The 20147-nt window shown below is 40.7% G+C and overlaps 1 protein-coding gene across 1 annotated transcript in view; it reads left to right on the top strand.

Moving 5' to 3' along the window:
- epha5 (EPH receptor A5) overlaps window positions 1–19165 on the top strand; it is a 63457-nt gene extending 44292 nt beyond the window's left edge. The window contains exons 10-19 of the mRNA XM_086134283.1: window positions 1640–1707; window positions 2625–2750; window positions 3274–3459; window positions 3742–3803; window positions 5024–5091; window positions 5196–5337; window positions 7296–7445; window positions 10916–11109; window positions 13214–13378; window positions 13607–19165. Coding sequence (XP_085990409.1) covers window positions 1640–1707; window positions 2625–2750; window positions 3274–3459; window positions 3742–3803; window positions 5024–5091; window positions 5196–5337; window positions 7296–7445; window positions 10916–11109; window positions 13214–13378; window positions 13607–13718 — 1273 coding nt within the window. The 3' untranslated portion in view covers window positions 13719–19165. The remainder of the gene's footprint in view (window positions 1–1639; window positions 1708–2624; window positions 2751–3273; window positions 3460–3741; window positions 3804–5023; window positions 5092–5195; window positions 5338–7295; window positions 7446–10915; window positions 11110–13213; window positions 13379–13606) is intronic.
- Window positions 19166–20147: the final 982 nt, after the last annotated feature.

Here is a 20147-nt window from a genome sequence, read left to right on the forward strand (position 1 = left end):
AATCACAGCATAATTAAGGCGTGTCAGGGATGTATTTTTGCTTACTTTTGTGAACACTGCCCACAGACTTCTTTACGTGAAATTTGTAGGTTGTTCATTTTGTGTGAATCTACGCATAGCCATATCGAATATGCGTCACTGCACATGGAAATAGACAGTCAAAAGAAATCAAACACAGGCATTAACTTCGAATTGGGTGCTTGAACCCACAGCATAAATTAAGCCTAGCCTTTTTTTACATGTTCACGTGCTTGCATTTGTCAACAGTTATCCAAAATTTAGGCTTTGCTAGAGTTTTAGGTCACGTATTCTTTCTCGTCCAACAATCCTGTATTAGAAATATTCATCTAAAAAAAATTCAGAACACCAGCTAATTCGCATATTTCTTTTCAAATGTCTATCCCAAGCATCAACACATTTAAACCCGTTTGTGTGGGCATGAAGACGTCCACCGTCCCACACAAAGTTATATTCAAAAACGTAATTTCCACTGAACCTGCATTATTTTACCAAAATATGCGTGAACTGTGCATGGAGCGGTGATCTGTAAGAAATAAAATCAAACGTGTTCAAGGATGGTGCATATGTGGCAAAGCGGAAAAGACGGAGACCGGATAAAATGTTCACTGTTGAATTTGGGCCACACATCCCCCATTCTACTGTAAGCCCCAGGCCATCCCTTCCCCATTTTAACTGTCCAGACTGCGAACTCACATCCGTTGACATAGAAACGGGACATATATGTGTAGACACACTTATACGCAGTGATGCATGTCCACAAGAGTTAACATGCATACACATACACCCGGACATCCCCATTCAGGAAGTCTGAAGGCCGAGTGGCCACTGGGCAGTGGGCATGCTCAAATCCCTTGACTCAACAGATCCGGAAAACTAGACACCCCCAGGCAGATACGAAACACACACGCATGCATGCACGCACGCACGCATGCACGCACGCACAAAATAGAAGTTTGAATGTTAATGGCAATCCAGTCTGTCTGCTAGTCAGTAGGCACCTTGGCTTGAATATGAACACATTAGCATACCAAAAGTGTCCATTTCTCTGGTTGCAATTTCAAAAGGACATTTGTGCTGATCACGTTTCTTAGCTGGAAACAAAATATCAGCTAACTCTTAGCTAACAACATAAACATTGACCCATGGTTAAATGTTTGTCTCTATGTGTGCCCTGTGACTGGCTGGCGATCAGTTCAGGGGTGAGGTCAGCTTTTCGCCCATAGTCAGCTGGGATAGGCTCCAGAACCCCCTATGCGACCCTGTTCAGGATGAGCGGTGTTGAAAATGGATGAATGGATGTTTGTATCTGATGGCTCGGATGTGTCACTATTGACACAGAGAAATTGTTTGGACTGGCACAAATGCGGACATATGGGGAGATTTTGGGATACACGGGAAAAATGAAGATGAGAGTAAATTGTTCATACATCCCATTTGCAATGAAAGCATTTGGTTACAACATCCAAACAAGACAATCCCAAAACCACCGCGCATCCCTTCAACCGACTGTATATTCAACCATTGAATGCACACCTTTAATAAATATTGAACTACACTTCGTTTCAGAAATGACAATATAAAGCAGAGTACGACAATTACGATGGCTTTTCTTTCCTAGGCGGTGTGGCTACAGCAAAGCAAAGCAAGATCCTGACGAGGAGAAAATGCACTTCCATAATGGACACAGTAAGGCCACCTTGCGTTTTGTCACTGTTCAAGAAAAAAAATATGTATCTCTGCAATTGAGACTTTTGAATTTCAATTAGTCATTGTTGGTTTTTGGTAAATAGAGATGAATAGGTTTCACTGGACACCAATTATTTTTGTATGTGTTTTCTGGATTTAGGGGTGAGATTATATGTCATCAACAGTTTACAGTGCAGGGTTGAAAGAGTGGCCATGTCAGTACGGTTTCATGAAGCCCTCAAGCCCTGCTCATGTGTTGTCTGTCTGACAGTCCACTCAAAGAACCCGAGGGCTTTTCATTGTTGGCATACTGGCCGAGTGCAAACATGGCGATGATCATTTGTCCGTCTTGACAGCTTCATATATTTGGCAACATGTTGGCGTTGTGTTCTGCAGCCCATCTGTTGCAATTAGGGATGACCGAGACTGCCGTGTCGGCTCGTAAGAAGCTCCATGATGCCAGTGTGTGTTGCTGTCACACTGAAAAACAAAAGTTTCATGATAGACCGACAGCATGCCAACCCTCGCTGTTGAAAGAAAAAAATCTCGATCGTAGACATCCTTCTAAAGTTCTTGTATAAGTGGTTTAAGACCATAAATTGACCCAAACTATGATCTAAAAACTTGGTCATATCATTTCAAATGCATCTTATGAAATTACCCTTAAAAATAAAAAGCTTACAGATGATTGGATTTCAAAATAAGTTCCAGAGATGCAAGGATGCCAATTATTACTACTTTCCTATTAGCTATCTGATGACATTCTTGACTTAGTGATACAAGCTTTACAGGATACCGGTTGATATTTTGATGTTAGAAACATATATATATATATATATATATATATATTCCGACCGACAGTTATCTTTGTTTCGGTTAAGCGTCATTTCGGTGTGTGTCTCAATGTGTGTCGACAGTTAAGTTCCCTGGAGTGCGTACCTACATTGACCCCCTCACCTATGAAGACCCGAACCAGGCAGTACATGAATTTGCCCAAGAGATTGACGTGTCATTCATCTCCATTGAAAGGATCATTGGCGCTGGTGAGTTGTATTTTTTATTTTATTTTTTATATGTCCAGACACTATTTTCGTGACGTGCAATACCCCATTGGGTATCCAATGAATAGCTTCATTTACTTTTGATCTCATAGTTTAAGGAATTACATTCTGCTTCTACTTCATTAAAACGACCAAACTCTTAAAAGGTTAGCAGCTTCTTCTTTTGACGGCCTGCAAATGTACTGTTATTTAGATTGATATGTCGGATAATGATAAAAAAAGTAATGGTGAAGTCATTTATAATCACTCCACACATATTCTGCATTTCAACCTATGGTGATTTGATGATGAAGTCATTATTTTCTGTTGGAAAGGTCATCATTCATGACAATGCGGCAGATGAGATTGAGGCATGTGTCGGTGGCTGCTTATTTTAGTTGCAAAAAAGATGTAAGAAAATGATTTTAAAAAATGGCAACTTTTTTAGCTTCTTGTATCTTTGAATACGACGTTTGCAGGTCAAGGTGGTCTGCCAATTTAAAGAAGCTCTGTCTGTGTGCTTCAGGGGAGTTTGGTGAGGTGTGCAGTGGACCACTGAGGTTGCCGGGGAAAAGGGAGATGCAAGTCGCCATCAAGACATTGAAAGCGGGATACACGGAGCATCAGAGACGTGACTTCCTGTGGGAGGCATCAATCATGGGGCAGTTTAACCACCCCAACATCATTCACCTGGAGGGCGTGGTCACCAAGAGTAAGTTTCTTCATATTCCCTAAAACATTTTTTTAATTATTTATGGTACCGATGGCACTAACAATTGATGAGTGATGGATTTGATAAATGCCTTAGGATTGACTTTTAATGAATTGTGTCGTGAAACCATCATTAAAATATTGTGCATTACTTCCACCAACCAGCAGAGGCACTGTTGATTCAGTCTCAAGTCATTTGCCGTCTCAAAAAATATAACACGACATCAGCTACAAGAAGTTACTGTAAGTAATTTGTTTTGTTGGTTTTTATTTTCCTTTCTAGGCAAACCGGTGATGATCATCACTGAATACATGGAAAATGGATCCCTGGACACATTCCTTAAGGTAAGAAAAAGACATTTGTGGGGAAAAAAAGGAAGAGATATGAACACAGAATAAAAAAATTAGCCAGGGGTAAATATGTCGCTAAATATAGGCAACGGGGAATTAATAATAAAAAGCGGACCAGGAATATTGCTACAACTGACTGAAAGTGTGAAGTAATCAGGAAATGGATCATGGTTGGCAAAGTGGGAAAGTGTTTACTCCTCTGGATGTAAAAAAATAAATAAATAATGGCCATATGAGTGGGATTTTGTTGAATGTTGCGCCACAGTTCTTGGCAAAGCGGATCAACCCGCAACGACAATACACCCAATTAGCTTATATTATTCCAGCTAAATGCCTCGTTAACTTCAGGCATTGAAACCGAAATGTACCCACTTGGTGCACACATGCTTCACATAATTGGCATGACTGTGAACTGGAATTATGTCCAATCTGTCTGCACATTCAGATGGGAATGTTCTCGATGCATGGTAGCTTTTTCATAGATACCAGTGGCACCTTGTTCAGTCAAGACCGTTCAGTTTTGAGCCCTATATACAGTATATATATATATTTTATTTTTTTTCCCCACGGTATATATATATAGATATATAGATATAGATAGATAGATATAGATATAGATATAGATATATAGATAGATAGATTTATATATACAGAATATATATCAGTGGAAAGTTGGAAAGTGCTTGCAGGATGGTCCTGAGTGCCAAAGTGCGGTGGAGTAGTAGGCAGACTCGTCAAAGCCCGTCAAGTACGTTATTACATGATTACATGGATGGCTGCCGTACTGGGGACAGTATTAATGACACCGCCGGATTCGTTGTTGCACCATTTTGACAATGCGGGACGTGATGCTCATACTCATATATCAGGCTTCACATCGAACTTATTTTGGAAGTCGGATGTTATTCTGATGATGTTTTTGTGGGAAAGTAGCCATAAATAAGCGATGGAAAATTAGACTGACACACTACATAGGAGCTATGGGTGGATGGATGGACAGATAGATACATAGATGGATAGATATGCACACACAGTTTCCCTCCTGTTGTTGGAAGGGGAGTTTGGTCGCGTAAATAGTCATGTAAGGAAGACACAAAATTTTGGTCATGAAGTAAAAAGATCACTGCAAGGTGTAGCAACACAAGTATGCTTAGTGTCACCATGATGATCATTTTACGCCCATACTAACATTCATTTTCCTGTGCCGACTCCAGAAAAATGATGGTCAGTTCACTGTTATCCAGCTGGTTGGTATGCTGCGTGGCATTGCATCTGGCATGAGGTGCCCGTGCACACACACACACATACACACCATCTTATATCGATAAGAAATTCCCATGGCTTCGTTCTAAAAGCCAGTGCTCTCCTTTTCACTGATGAATGCAGGTACTTGGCTGACATGGGCTATGTCCACCGCGATCTGGCAGCTCGCAACATCCTGGTCAACAGTAACCTTGTGTGCAAAGTGTCTGATTTTGGCCTCTCCCGCGTTCTGGAGGACGACCCTGAGGCTGCTTACACCACACGGGTGAGGCTGTGCATTTTGATTTGGAAAGCGAGTTTGCGTCTGGTAGTTTGTTTTCATTTTCACATAAAAGAAATTGCTTGTCCCAGAGCTCAAGGTGACATTTAAAAGTTGACCAGCTCCTCCGTTCACAATAAATAAAACAAAACACATATAAATCATAGCAATGAAATGCTGAGAGACGGACATTGTCTGCAGTTGAACGAGGAAGTGAAAAGGAGGGATATATTGATGATACAGCGGAATAAAGGTGAAACTCTGAAGTTGGAAATGGGCAAACATTTTAGGGAAAAACATGCCACAAAGCCCAGGAGCTCGATTGTCCATCATCACATACTAAGTCGCAAGAACTTAATTCGTCAAGTAGCAAAGAGTTAACCATGCACATTTGTTGACACTTATTCCGAGGACCAGCTTCAAAAAGAGGTGTTACAAAAAAGATGTAGAACATACCCCATTTGCCTCAGAACGGAAACTGCAACGCTCGAAGACCATGTCCATGTATCGATGACTTATTGTCAAATTTGTTCAAAATCTTAACTTTTATTGGGTGTTTGTTGTTGTTGTTGTTTTGTTTTGTTTTTATATTCATACTAGACACCAGTAGCAGTTCTGAATGTTAAAAATGTGATGCAAAACAACACATCTCATTTGTTTTCATTCTTGAAATGTTGCATCAAGCTGCCAAGGGACCGCAGATGGAAACTAGCCGATAGCTGTTCTTGCTCAGATTTACATTTTCATCTTCATTCATGCACTGCCCATCTCTAAATAAACACAAATTGCCTTCACTTTAAAATGAAGACTATTGTATTGTTTTTTTTCGGGTTTTATGGATTAACAGTGGTTTAATTTATTGTGACACTTATGACCGTTACAAAAGCTTAAATGTTGCCATTTTGTCAATCAAAAATGTAAACGGTACCCCAGTGTTTTATAACAAATCTGTGACACCACCCCACATCATTAGACGAGAATATTTTTATGTGGTTGTTCAATTCCGCACTTGTCACTTGGTGGGGAGGCTCTCCAATATGCAAGCCATTAAAAAGCCAATTTACCCAAATACAGGATGTCCACTTTAAAACAGTACCTGTTCAGTTCTCATCATGGAAACATCACAATGGGAAAAATAGTTCCGACGTACAGATGGTGTTTCGCCATATAGGTCGTGTGTTCATGATACTAAAGACTGTGTGATGTCAAAAACACACGAAGGGCCACGCAGCACTGACATCTTTTTTTTTTTTTTTTTAATGAACTCTGTGTCACAGACTGAGTGGCATCCTTTCGGGGGGGAATCTCCAACTTCCTGCAGACAGAGGGCCAATTAAGCACTCGCGCCGGCCTCTCCAACACTCAATTAGCACTGAACCTTGCTGCTATAGCACCAAATATTGCACATCTTGCTCTCCCCTCATTCGCGTTCACTCTCGCTTCCTCGGCTGAACTGAAAGAGTAACATCATCCACCACCCTTCAGATAATCACACCCGGAGATATCCTGCTGCTGTGTTCATCAATGCTGCATCAAGCTAATTTCACTTCTCATTGACTGAAAGCGCATTTGCCTCAGCAGTCATCACGGGAAATGTTCTATCTTTGCAATGAAAGCTCGATAATGAAGTCACCCGGGTTCGCGCGCACACACACACACACACACACAGACACACACAAACACAGCATATGGCTATCTGGAAAAGAATATCAACTTTGTTATCTGTGTTCCTAAATTAGTATTCACTCGTATTTGAGTGTGTTGTCAAGTCAGTTCTGAATAAGGGGTCCAAATATATGAGGTTTCGAGGTTATGAACGGACGCACATCAGCTGTTTCGGTTTGTTTTTTGGAGTATATTTTAAAGCTTTTGACCATAGAAATATAGAAAAAAATGCACTGGTGGATGAATCCTGCTAAAATGTGTGTGTATGTCGCATTTAATATTTTTTCATGGTGTCACAGGGCGGGAAAATTCCAATTCGCTGGACAGCTCCCGAGGCGATCGCCTACAGGAAGTTCACCTCGGCCAGTGACGTTTGGAGTTACGGCATCGTCATGTGGGAAGTGATGTCGTATGGGGAGCGTCCCTACTGGGAAATGTCCAATCAAGATGTAAGTAACTGAAATAAAATTCAAAAAAACATTTTCATTAATGAAATAAAATAAAAATTAAAACTATATTTTACCTTTACAAAAACAAAAACAAAATAATTATCGCAAAAATGTCCTTCGTTTTCCTCTTTTTTTGTTGAATTTAATACACGAACCTTTGGGGTTTATTTTAAATCTATTTATATTGATATTATTGCAAGGAATGTTGAAGTGTCGTCTGGGGGTTGTGGTCATTTTACTCCTTTTCGCCAAGAAGCAATGTAATACAGCGGCAGCCAATAAAAAAAAGCACCACCAGGTGACGTTGCTCCTCGAGGAGATTAAGTGTTTGTAATGGCTCCCATGATTTTGTCACATGAAAAAAACTAGGAGTACACAGTATCTATCGACCTAGCTAGCTATGAAGCAAGCTAGCTATATAGCTATGTAGCGAACTAGCTATGTAGATATCGCGCTGTTTTGCTATCATCCATCCATTCAATTTGACTATGGCTCAAAAAAAATCCAATAGCTTGTAGTGTTACATGCAGAATTCTCAACAGGAATTCAAGCCACAAATCCACTTCTGAAGTTGGCAACTGGGCAAAAAATAATAATAAAAAAACACTTTCGAAACAGCATCACACTTTTTAAAATGTTTAAATAAAGGTATACATGTTGTAAAAACTTTCATGAGAATTCCATTTTCTATTATATTGTAAAATGCTGTGTGTTTTTATCAAACAAACATACAGACTGTACACAAAAGAATCTATTTTATTAGAATTTTTTTCATCTTATTTCAGGGCTTTATCTCATCATTTTCAAGTAGAGTTAAAAAGTTGAAATCAATTCTTTTAAAACCTGCACTATGAGTATAATTATGCTCAGATCTTTACCCGTGCGTTGAAGATCAAGTATGACCGAAACCACACATAGATTTGTCGTCCTCTGTAGTCTGCATGAGATATTTGCTGACAATTCAGGTGGCCAATAGGACAGCGCTGAATGCATTGTTCGCATGTGTAAATTCTGCATAGCAAAGGTGCAAGGTGAAGGAGAAAACCAGACGTGTCAGTGAAATTTCTGAATTTTCTTCCCAGTGGCTGAATGAGGGTTGCTCTATGGGAGGGCTATGTCAGAAGCAATTGTTGTCAATCTATTACTGCAAAGTGTCGACAATGAGAAAGAATAGCTCTCATGGAAACGCAAGATGAGATTTTGTGGCACGTGTGGAAAAAGAGAGCGAAGCGCGTGAACGAACACGGACTTGCAGAGCTCAGCAGAACCTTGTGGGAGGAAATATCACACACTTTTTTTATTTTTTTTAAACACTTACTTGCTCCGTAGAGCTTCCATTTTACTGTAGCCGTGAACACCGTGTCGGAGCAAATTACATGACATTTTTAAGTGGCCGGCGACCTAAATCACTTGCGAGTGAGAAGAAGAGCTACAGCGTGTCGGAGAAGCCGGAGCTTAAACGTAGCGTGCGACCCAGAAGTCATCCTAATGGGAGGAACTTTAATGGCGTGGCGCGTGTTGACAAGTTAGTGGGAGGCAGACACCCCACTCGTGCACTCCCACCGCACACAGGCAGCCACACGCATCGTGCACACGCAGCCCTGCAATGACCTCCTCACCCCCCTGCTTCAGGCTCCCCTCATCCCTTTTTGCTTATGAAGCTGTCTGTCTCCGAGAAAATGGAGAGAGGGGGAGTAAGGGAGGATGAGAGGAGGGAAGTAGAGGAGAAGATGTTTGATGTTTAATTGAAAGCGTTATGCTGGATTTTCTCAGATCTGCACGAGAAATTGCAGCTTCTTCCACCCTCTTTCTGTAAGCCCTCCTTCTGTTTCCTAGTTCTCACCCTCTCTCTCTTTCTCTCATCCTGTCTTTTGTCTCTCAAACCCGCCATCTCTGTCTGGGTCCTTTCTTGCCTTTTTTTTTTTTCCTTTCGCTCCATCCCTGCCAGTCAGCTTTCTATAGTTTGCCTCTTGGCATGCATGCTGGCCTTCTCACTTGCTCACGAGCATGCATGTGTGTTTGAGTGCAGTCATGGTTTTTTTTCTTGGGTGTTTTTTTTTTTTTTTTTTTAACAAGAAGAAGCTGTCATGAACTCAACAGCCCAGTTCCCTCCAGTGTCTGTAGACTAGCAGAGGTAGCCTGAGATCTCCTGCCTGCATGTGCTCCACTACCGAGTTAAAGTGGGCGGAGCCAAGATTTATTCCTTTGATTCACAGCTGCATCTTGCACAATTGATAAACCGGGCGATGTAGGGTAGACGATAGATGATGCGTTTATGGGGTGTTGAAGCCCGCCAACGCTTACTTTTATTTGAACTTCACTAGTCTGTTCTCACAGGGATTTAGTTTTAGTTTATGCAGACTGAATGGTCATGATTGATAGAAAACTGACATTTTGCATTACTGGATAAACTTTTCAAAGGCAGCCAAGTGCCCTAGGGGTGAGCATGTCTGCATCACAGATCTAATGTTTGAATCTCAGTCCTGGCCTTTCTATGTTGTCCCCGTTTTTCTTTTCTCTGGGTACTCCGGCTTCCTTCCAAGTTCCATAAACAGGCATGCTGCGCTCAATGAAAAACTCTAAATTGTCTCTAGCTGCGAATGGGTCTGTGAATTCTTGTTTCTTTATGAGCACGGATGATTTGCTTCAAATAAAAAAAAAGACGAGTACCACAAAAAGCGATTTTTGTAGCTTTTTGTGGTACTCGTCTTTTTTCAAGGTGGTATAATCCAACTGGTTTATCAATAATGTGCGTACAGTGTGTGTGTATTATTACACTGTATGCACACATGCACATCTCTTTCTCTCTCTCACTCTCTCTCTCTCTCTCTCTATCTACACAGTCCAACCTCGTTACAAGGTACCTCGAGGGACATAACGAATCTGTACGTTACAACGGTAGTTCGTTGGAACCATTTCCAATAAAATGGCCGCCAACTACGATTGTATAATACAGTATAAATATTTATGGATGTATTAACATGAACACATAATACCATATACACATGTCAATTACAAATACGTGTATACAGGAAGACATGAAACAAACATCTGTCACGTCCGAATTCATCTCTGAAAGCATTCAGTCAGAAAAGTGCCTTCTCCAGTTCAGGATGTGCCGTGCGCCAAAGCCGTTTACGATCATCTTTCAATCTGTTGGCCTCGAACTCTGCCATGATTTTTTTGTTTGTTTTTTTTTTTGCCATTACGGTTGATTTTCAAAACATTGATGTTGCCAATTCATAGTCTTGGCAGATCTTCGTTTGGGAGACTTCCTTTTGAAAGTGAATGAATCCATTTTACTTTATAAAGGTGTTAATGGGATAGAACATTACATTCAGCTATCTATTTCCCATTTCAAGTCATCACACAGCTGTCCTTTATTTGAAAATAAAGAAATTGCCCTGCAGTGTAGGCCATCCTATACTTGTCACCAACTAACATCCCCCAACTCAATTGCAATTCTGCAGGTCATAAAGGCAGTCGAAGAGAGCTATAGGTTACCAGGTCCGATGGATTGCCCCGAGGCTCTCTACCACCTCATGATGGACTGCTGGCAGCGAGAACGCAGCAACCGACCCAAGTTTGATGAGATTGTATGTCTACTAGACAAACTCATTCGCAACCCCTGCTCGCTGAAAAATCTGGTCAACTCCTCACACAGGTGAGAAATAGCATACACACATACCGCAAAACTACGTACACACAAGTACCGCTTTATACAATTTAGCAATGCTAATACACTTGATGTATCCGTGCTCACTATGCACAAACCTTGTGTATACACACACACACACACACACACACACACACACACCTGCATGTGAATGCTGCTAACACTGTTAGCTAGTGCTAACATGTGCTAACATTGCATTTCTACTTCCTTGCCTTGGACTGGCAACTGCTCCAAAGTGGGTTTTATTTTACTATTTATTTATTTATTTATTTTTTTTGCTTTGCAACTTCAGCTCGCCTCACTGCCAAGTCATTGGTGGAGATACCTGGCAAGTGGGTACGTTGCTATGTTCCTTTGCGCGCTGCTATGTAGCAGTGTGGCACAAAAGGCTCACTCAGACTCATTTCCAGAAATATGCTGCGTAGCAAAGATTTATTTGGCTATTTAATTTCACACTCGATGGGTGGGCAGGCACTTCTGACGTACAACTATTTGTATACAAACAATTAAAACATACATTTTCCAGTAGTCGGCTGCAATGTGCTGATCAAGGAAGTAATCATCACGAGCGAAAACGACACATTTAAGACAATGGAATTGAAATGGTATTAAATTGCCTTTCCTTTAACTCGGTCTCGAAGACAAGGCACCTACGGCGCAGGGAAACACTGCTAAATTACACTTTCTTCACCTTCCTCTCATTGCTTTCCATATTCCTTCTCTAGTGAATTAAACTCTGCGCTAAACTCATCATCATTCAGATTAAATGTAAATAGAGTCTCTTGAATTCTTGTGTGGCTGCATAATTAAATCACTTTGGACAAAGACCGCAAACGCTTTTCATGTTGAGGGGTGGTGGGGGTTGGTGGACAAAAGCATAAATTGAAAAAAAAAAAGATTTTCTTTAAGAATAAACAATAGTTTCAACTGTTTCCTGTGGGGTGTCTTGGTTTTCAAAGCATTCCTGCATCCAATTAGTTTGCTTTACATTAGTGTGTAATGATATTAATGACTTGTAATGGAGGCATTTAGTCCTCATTTCCTTTGTAGAGGCAATAAAATAAGCGTTGACCGTTCCGCTGCCATTTCTACAAAGGGAAGCATTGAAAATAAGTAAATTTCCCAATGTAACAACCAATGCAATAGCGTCTGACAGTTCAAAGGAGCTCGAGCAAGGCCAGACCGTCTGCATAATGATGTTTCTATTAGCGAGCTGCAGCATGGAAAACGCTGGTTACGGTCTTCAACGTTTGGATTTCAAAGCTTGGCACTCTGTCTTTGTCAGCACGGCGAAGAACCTGAATAATTTAACGTATTCTTAGAAATGAGTGGACCGTATTTTCAGCTTTGCATCATAGTGCATTCATAGACTAATGAAGGTGAGATGATGTGTCGCGTCAAAGCGCAGAAAATATGCTTATGTGCAAATGTTGATGTTTCTGTAATGGTTAATACATCAGTCTGTAGTAGCTGTTTCACCAAAAATATATCTAATGCAAAAGGTACACAGAGCACGCTACCCGACACCTACTGATGGGCTCAACTAATGTTCTATAGAAAGAAGAAATAGTTATGACAAATGCATTTCAGAGATATGTCAGAAGACGTATAATTAATCTAAGCAGACTATATAAACATATGCTTTGCTGTGTATGCGATAAACTACAGAAAACTGAGAATTTTCATTTCATTGTTGACACACCGTTTTAGAACCAGTTTAACTTGTTGGCTGAATGTAGACTTTAAACATACCGTATTTTCCGCACTATTAGGCGCTCCGGAGTATAAGGCCCACCTTTTATTTTCAAACTGTTTTAATACTGGGGCACACAGCATTATAAGGCGCATAGAAGCTAAAGTCGTAGCTGCGGTTACGTTATGCATCCACTAGATGGAGCTACGCTAAAGAGAATATAATACAATACAGTACAGCTTGATTTATAGAGCGCTTTCACAACCGCTGCAGCCATAACAAAGCGCTTTACAGAACTTGTTCGTTCGTGTTCGGAAAAGGCAAATCTCGAGTCTATATCACAGTATGCATTAATACAATTCACTTAATTACGGTCTTTGTCTCGGTTGGTGTCCTCAGGGTGTCCAACCTGCTCGTGGAGCATGCCAGTGTAGACGCGGACTGCAACATCTGGAGTAGAACAGTCGGCGAGTGGCTGGATTCAATCAAGATGGGCCGTTATACGGAACTCTTCATGGAAGGAGGATACTCGTCACTGACCACGGTCACTCAGATGACATCTGAGTACGGGCACTTACAACAATATTCCCAAACATCCTCAAATTATAAGCAGGAAAAAGTTCAAACTTAAAAAGCAACATTTTGCCATTTTGTTTGCCTTTGTGTGCCACCTCATAGTTTATCACATGCACTGATTGGCTAGCTAACAGTTCTACCACCATTTGACTCTTCATGGTGCACTGAAGGTGCGTTGTTGATGTGAAATAAACTGATTTGTGTGCTGTTTTGTAGGGACTTGCGGAGAGTTGGGGTGAACCTTGCAGGGCATCAGAAGAAAATCATCACGAGCATTCAGGAAATGAGAGTTCTTATGAACAACTCCAATAGCAGCATCAACATCTGATGCGGAATGCATGTGCAGGTGCGTGCACACACGCACAACATAGGTGGACCTAGTATGAAGAAGACAGCAGTTGGACCTAGAGCGGCTTCGCACTTTCTCATGTCAAGGAACATACTTTCTATGGACCAGTGAATGGTGTTACGGACCAAACTGAAGGGAACGGAGTGGTTTTACAACAAAGGGAACACGGCGGACTAATTCAACTGAAGACTTTCCATCCAGAGGATTCTGTTTGAGTCAATCTCTGGGATTGCTCACATCCCAGCACCGCTTAGACTCTCACAGTCTAACATGAACGTAGACTCCCAGAGCTACCAGCACTTTTTTGGCTATATCACAAATATGTCTCGTTTCCCCTTTTCAGCCCGTCTCAGGTTAACTGAGTCCAGTGGACCTGTATAATCTGCTTCTTGTCTTCTGGAAACTGCAGTGAGCTCCGTTCTCCCGTGGGGTATTAGTGCACCAACGGCTGCCATGTAGATCTGCTCCGGTTTTTGTTTGGCGGCCATAATCGGGTTGTCAGACTCATTTAAGATCCACAGTCACATCCGACCACAATTTAGTTATTAACTCAAAAGGAATGGCTAGCATGTATACAGACCGAAATCTGAAATACAAAGTTATGACCCCATGTTTCTGGGTCAGATTTTCTCCAGGAGAGTATGGACTTGGTTCTTAACCGGATGAATGTAAGGCTCTTCGGATGCCCACCCTGAATGGCTACATGATGTTCTGATAAGCAAATGGAGATTTGACAAACCCGCTCGCACTCTTCTGAAGTTGGTTCGCAGATTGCATGAACACGTCCTCTCGCTTTATGTTGTCTTTCTCGGGACTCAACCAATGGAACCTGACTGATCATCTGATCTTGCAAAGGAAACAGTCAGCACTCACTCAACCATTCACGCTCGCAACCGTCGGATTCTTCACAAGGACCATGATGAGTCTTTCAAGTGGTTCGGTGGATATTCAAACTGAAATGTTGCATTGGCGAGAGCCGAAATGTCGAAAACTCCTCAAAGTTTATTCCCGGAAGAAGAGATGTCAAGACCTCATAAGCGTGATTATGCTTGATTAAGCAGATGTTTGTGCATTAATAGAACTCCTGCATGAAGACATTAGTGGAATCGCTAATGGATCCTTCTCTGAAATTCAAATGGTATCCACCAGGATTCCTTCCAGTGCAACTTTCATGGCCACTTTCAGCTACTGCAGAAAACCGTCGTCTACTCTTCCGAAGCAGAATCTTTCTCCACTTCCAGTGTGCCACACCACAGCGCACCTCGTTCAAACGGAACCACTGGCAAACAAAGGCAATATTGACTACATCGATAATCACTTATTATTTATTGCTATTTATAGAAAATACAAAAAAAAAAAAAAGGTTAGTGTTTGCGTTGAATCTGTGAGCTCTGCCTACATGTATTTCATGTATATAATGTATTATATCTATTTAAAGCAGGGAGCATAATTCTTCCGTGTACCATCATGTGGTCAAGTTGGTATTGATCAAGCGTCTCCGAGTAGAATTTCAAAATCAGCATTCTTCAACGTTAGACCTGTTCCACTGTAAATTAGGGACAGGGAGCACACCTGACCTTTGTCAAGGTGAACCCCAAGAAATTTCCAGACAAATCCAAATGTGAAATACTTTTGCAGGTTGGTTGTCAGTTTACAGTTTCGATTCAACATCAATATTTCCAGCACCCTCGATAAAAAAGTGGGGAATATTTTTACATTTACAGAGTATTTCATGTCCCCAAGTTGAAAGAAATGTGCAGATAACTTTTAAAGATGAAGATGATGTCAATGCTCATCGAATCACTGATGAAAATCGAATAGTCATTTCATGTCATTTTAGAAGGAAATAAATATAACAAAAAAATTATTTCAACTCCTACGGAAGCATAAATAGTTTGAGACAATATGCCTCATCTTACAGTAAGGCGGTATATATAGGATCATCAGCAAAATCATTTTTAAAATATTATTGGATTTTATTGCAGGTTCATTTCAAAATTCCATTTCGTCCTTTGTAGTTTTTCTCTCTTCACCGCGGCCCCGGTACTCGTTCATGGCGTGTGTATGGGAGGTGGGACTGAAGTGAGATTGTAAACGACACTCAAATGGACTGTTTGAAAAGCACACAAGAAGAATGTAAATTTTTCATAGACTCTTCCACTTTTTTTAAGAACCCGTTTTGATTTTTAAATAAGACAACGCGAAGGGCTCTACCGTGGTCGGGAGGAATTGTGTTGTTAAAATTATTTTACCATTTTAACATCCCGTTTTATGTAACAGGGCGGCGGAATCATCCTAGAAAACACATGGGGGTGAGGGGGGGACAGCTGTAAGTGAGTGTGCCCTCTTGTGCTTCGTAATTTCAAAAACAAAAAAAAAAATCATTATTTTTGTTTCATTAAGTGGACCGGCCCTGTTCACAAATAAATTTGTTTACGAACGAAAACTTTCGACCAGTTCGTGAACAGTACCAACATATACACACGCACTCTGTGTGTCATCTCATTTGTTTCTTTTTTTTGGGGGGGGGTTGTTTTTGTTTTGCTCTAAATTACTCATGAAGAATGTGAAAAATGCAGGTGAATATGCCCCTTGGAAGCTGTGGAAATTGTGACCAAGTTTGTGAATTCAGGTTCCACTCTATTTGTTGATTGAAGTATAAATGTAGATGATTGGGACGAAAAAGATGATTTGAAGGGATGCACATTTGGCACGGGGGAAATTATCAGTAGACTGACAAATTGTTGTTTCACTTTTTTTTTTTAAAAGATGAGATGGGAGACTCTCGTGAGTGTCATATTGAGCGGAATAACGCTTCCCCCCCCCCCCCCCCCCCCCCGTGGAGTTGCCGTAGTGCGTTTGTAGCTCAGGTAACGGAAACTGACTGACAGCACCCCCGGAGGATGCAGCCAAAACAGTGCACTCAATTTCACCTCACTCTCTTCAAAACACAGTTGCTCAATAATCAACTCCATCTGATTGGCTGATTCGTTAACATCATTTACGGTTGAAAATATACACTATATTGGTGGTGTAAGCAATTATGCTGGATGTATCTGATTTACTGCCTCTTAACCCTTTCACGCACCCTGTAACCCAATAACATGATAATCTGTCCACTGTAGTACCGTAACCGCTGTCCCTGAAAGAGTTAAATTAGCTTCATAAATCATTCTTTAATTTTTGAATAATGTGTCCGATTTTTGGGGACGATGCACAAATGGAATGGTTAACCACCAACCTAATTTCGACGAAAAACGTATGTCTTGGAGCATGAACAGTTGGACAATTGTACACCCTTCTAAGTGCCTCATATCTTTTTAGCACCATCATTCTAGCACCTCCTCTGCCAAAAGGCTTGGCCCCAATGGTGCCCCATATTTTATTTACGTTTGCCAACGTTATCTGCAGGTAATAAGAAGAATGTCAGACAATGTCCACGTTGGAACTAATTTGATTTGCACTTTATGATGAATCTGTTGCTCTTCTTTATTTAATTCCCCACCGCAAAGTTGTTTTAAGGCTTTGGTTATGTCCGTTCATGTGTGGTGTGAATCAATTCCACTTGATCACAAGGATTTGGTCGTCATTTTAAGAAGCAGACGCAAGGGATGAAGAGCATCATTTTCTTGTGAACGGCACAATTGTCGACTTTTGAAGCGTGATCATGGCTTGAAGAAATGTATGATGGTGACTTGATGTTCGCTCAACGTACATGTTGTGAATCGTGTCTACAAAGTGAAGGCGCATGTTATCCGAGGCTGTTTTTTGGCATTTCAGCACTTCCACTTCGAAGTGGCCTTGTGTTAACAGCTATTAATTTGGATAGCTTTTAAAAATCGATAATAAACACACCGGGTGGTTGGTAATTGTCCCGTAAAATACTTTCAATTTGCGAGCGAGCATTACTGATTTCTCTGCCACGCCGCTAAACTGCAATGACATCAGTCACGTGTCACATTCAAAACAGTTCTCTGAATGTTTTTCTTCTTGGACTTGAGAAACATGTTGAAGTTTCAAACCCAGTCATTTTCTTTGCTGTTTGAAACCATTAAAAAAAAATACTGCCAAAATATGCGAACCACTTTGTAGTAATAGAATATAAAAGGTGACAGCAATAATGTTAATCATTCTTCTGATGGAATGCTAGCTTTTAAGCTAGCAGCGAAGAAGCTTTACTGAACGGAGTCAACTTTTGAGCATGATTAGCAACAATTGTCAAAAACAATTAATCTACTGTCTATTAAAATTTAAAAACAAATACAACCGTACAATTATCGTCAACGTGCAGAATACAACATCATTCTTCGATTACTATTGATGTCAACTTGCTGCCGCTTCAGCCATATTGTACGAAAAGAGTCCAGGACAGAAATGTGTCTACTGCAATAAGTTCCACTTTTATGGTCGTCATCATATTTCTCCTTTTTCAATCCGTGGTGGCACCCATTAGAAACACAAAAAGAACAGATACAAAAACCAAACACCCTCACTGAGTCATGCCTTTAAATGTCTAAAAGTCTAAACAAATTGGCACCTGGTTCAACCTCTACAATTTTATCCGACGTTTCCGTCATATTCTGATTCCGAATCAAATGACTATAAAGGTTTTTGACTTTTTCACTGTGTCCAAACAGTGAATTAATGAGTCCCCATGTCTTATTCGCTGATGTAAAGAGGTTTTGATTGAACTGGACCAAAAGCACTTACACGAGTGGCAAACATAAAAAGTGACTGTTTTCACACCTTAAAATGAACAGTTTTTGTTGGCAGGCAACATTTGTAGAGATGTTTTTTTTTCTTCTCGATTAACTGACTACTCAGTTGAATCTTTTCACTCAAAATATAAGCAATGTGCTCTTGAACATGTTGGAAAATTTTGCAATCTTTATCAAGACTTTGTTGCTTGGGACTGAGGTGGATATTATTATGACATGTTTTCAAACCTTATTATCCATGGACCAATCCTGAAAATCATCTGCACAATGGCTGGTTCTTTCCTGAATAAACACTTCATTGAATTTTCTTGATTGTTTGCCTCATCAGTCACACAGGGTGCCATGAATCAAAAGTCCCAGAGCCTGTTGTGTGGTTTTCCTACAGATTAAACATGGAGTGTTAGCATGGAACTTGGCATACGGGTCTCTCTGAAATCTTTGTGTTGATGAAATGTCTCCTACTATTTATGCACATTTGGTGGGCAGGTTCAATGCTGAAAACAATAATTGTACTGGTAAGCGCGCGCATTTTCCAACAACCGAATGACAGCTTTGGGTTCATTGAAAGCACAGTGAAACATACTTAGTAACTGTTGTGCTATTAGTTTGTCTTTGAGACTGTCATGTATTATGTTTGTGTTGTTGGGTTTTTTTTTGTAGTGTGTTCTCAAATGCTCTATTTTTCCAATAAAATGATAGAAAAGTAAATGTCTTTTGTTTCTTGATCAAATGGCACGGTGAAGTAGTGGTCAGCACATCTGACCGTTTTGATGCAGGGTCCAAGTTTTAAATCTCGGCCCGGGCCCTCTTGTGTGGACCTTGTATGTTCTCCCTGTGCTTGTGTGGGTTTTCTCCGGGTAGTCCGACTCTCTACTCAATTTCCCAACATGCATATAAACGCTCTTAATTGTCCATAGGTGTGAGTGTGAATGTGAATGCTTGTCTGTATGTGCCTTGTGATTGACTGGCAGCCAGTCCAAATACTTCTTTTGTGAAGTCAGATCGGCACATGGAGACTGATTCTCCCTTTCGCATTTAAGACCTTTTAAGGTCTTTTTTTAGGAGTCAAACTTAAGCGATGCTCCCATCCAGACTTCTGATCGACCCAACACATGTAAATTGTGAAAGAATGTGGCTTTGTCAAAGAAGCTTGATTCATTGACAATGGAACCAGACTTTGCCATGATCTCATTTGATTTGCCCGTCTTCTTTTTGTTTTTTTGTTTTTTTGCTTTTAACAATGTTTTCATAATGTGCGATTTGGAACCGCATCCAGACATCAAGTGCAGTGTGATTTTTCACACTCCCAAGTTACTTAACTTACTGCAGCGCCACAGCCCAAACGAGGATGAGCACTATATAAAATGGATCCAGTTCCTTGAAAACTAAACTTGACTTCAGAGATTCAGGAATTGTCATTTCCGTACTTTTATCTCTCCAAACGGTAATTTGACGAATATTATAACACTTTCAGCTGCTGTGTTACAACGGCACTTCATCTTGCAGGGGGAAAGATTTTGTGCAGAAAATAGCTGGCTCGCAGGCTGCATAATAAAGGTAATGACCGGGGAAAGCATCCGCTGAAGCCTCGGGGCTTGTCGAGGCAATCAGAGAGAGAATTGGGTAGATGATATATCACGCACAATGATATTGTGGTTCGACGGCACCTGATGAAGGATTTACAGAAAAG

Source organism: Hippocampus guttulatus, chromosome 17 (assembly GCF_054856545.1).
Source record: "Hippocampus guttulatus isolate MCC_2025c chromosome 17, RoL_Hgut_1.0, whole genome shotgun sequence".
NCBI classification, from domain to species: Eukaryota; Metazoa; Chordata; class Actinopteri; order Syngnathiformes; family Syngnathidae; genus Hippocampus; species Hippocampus guttulatus.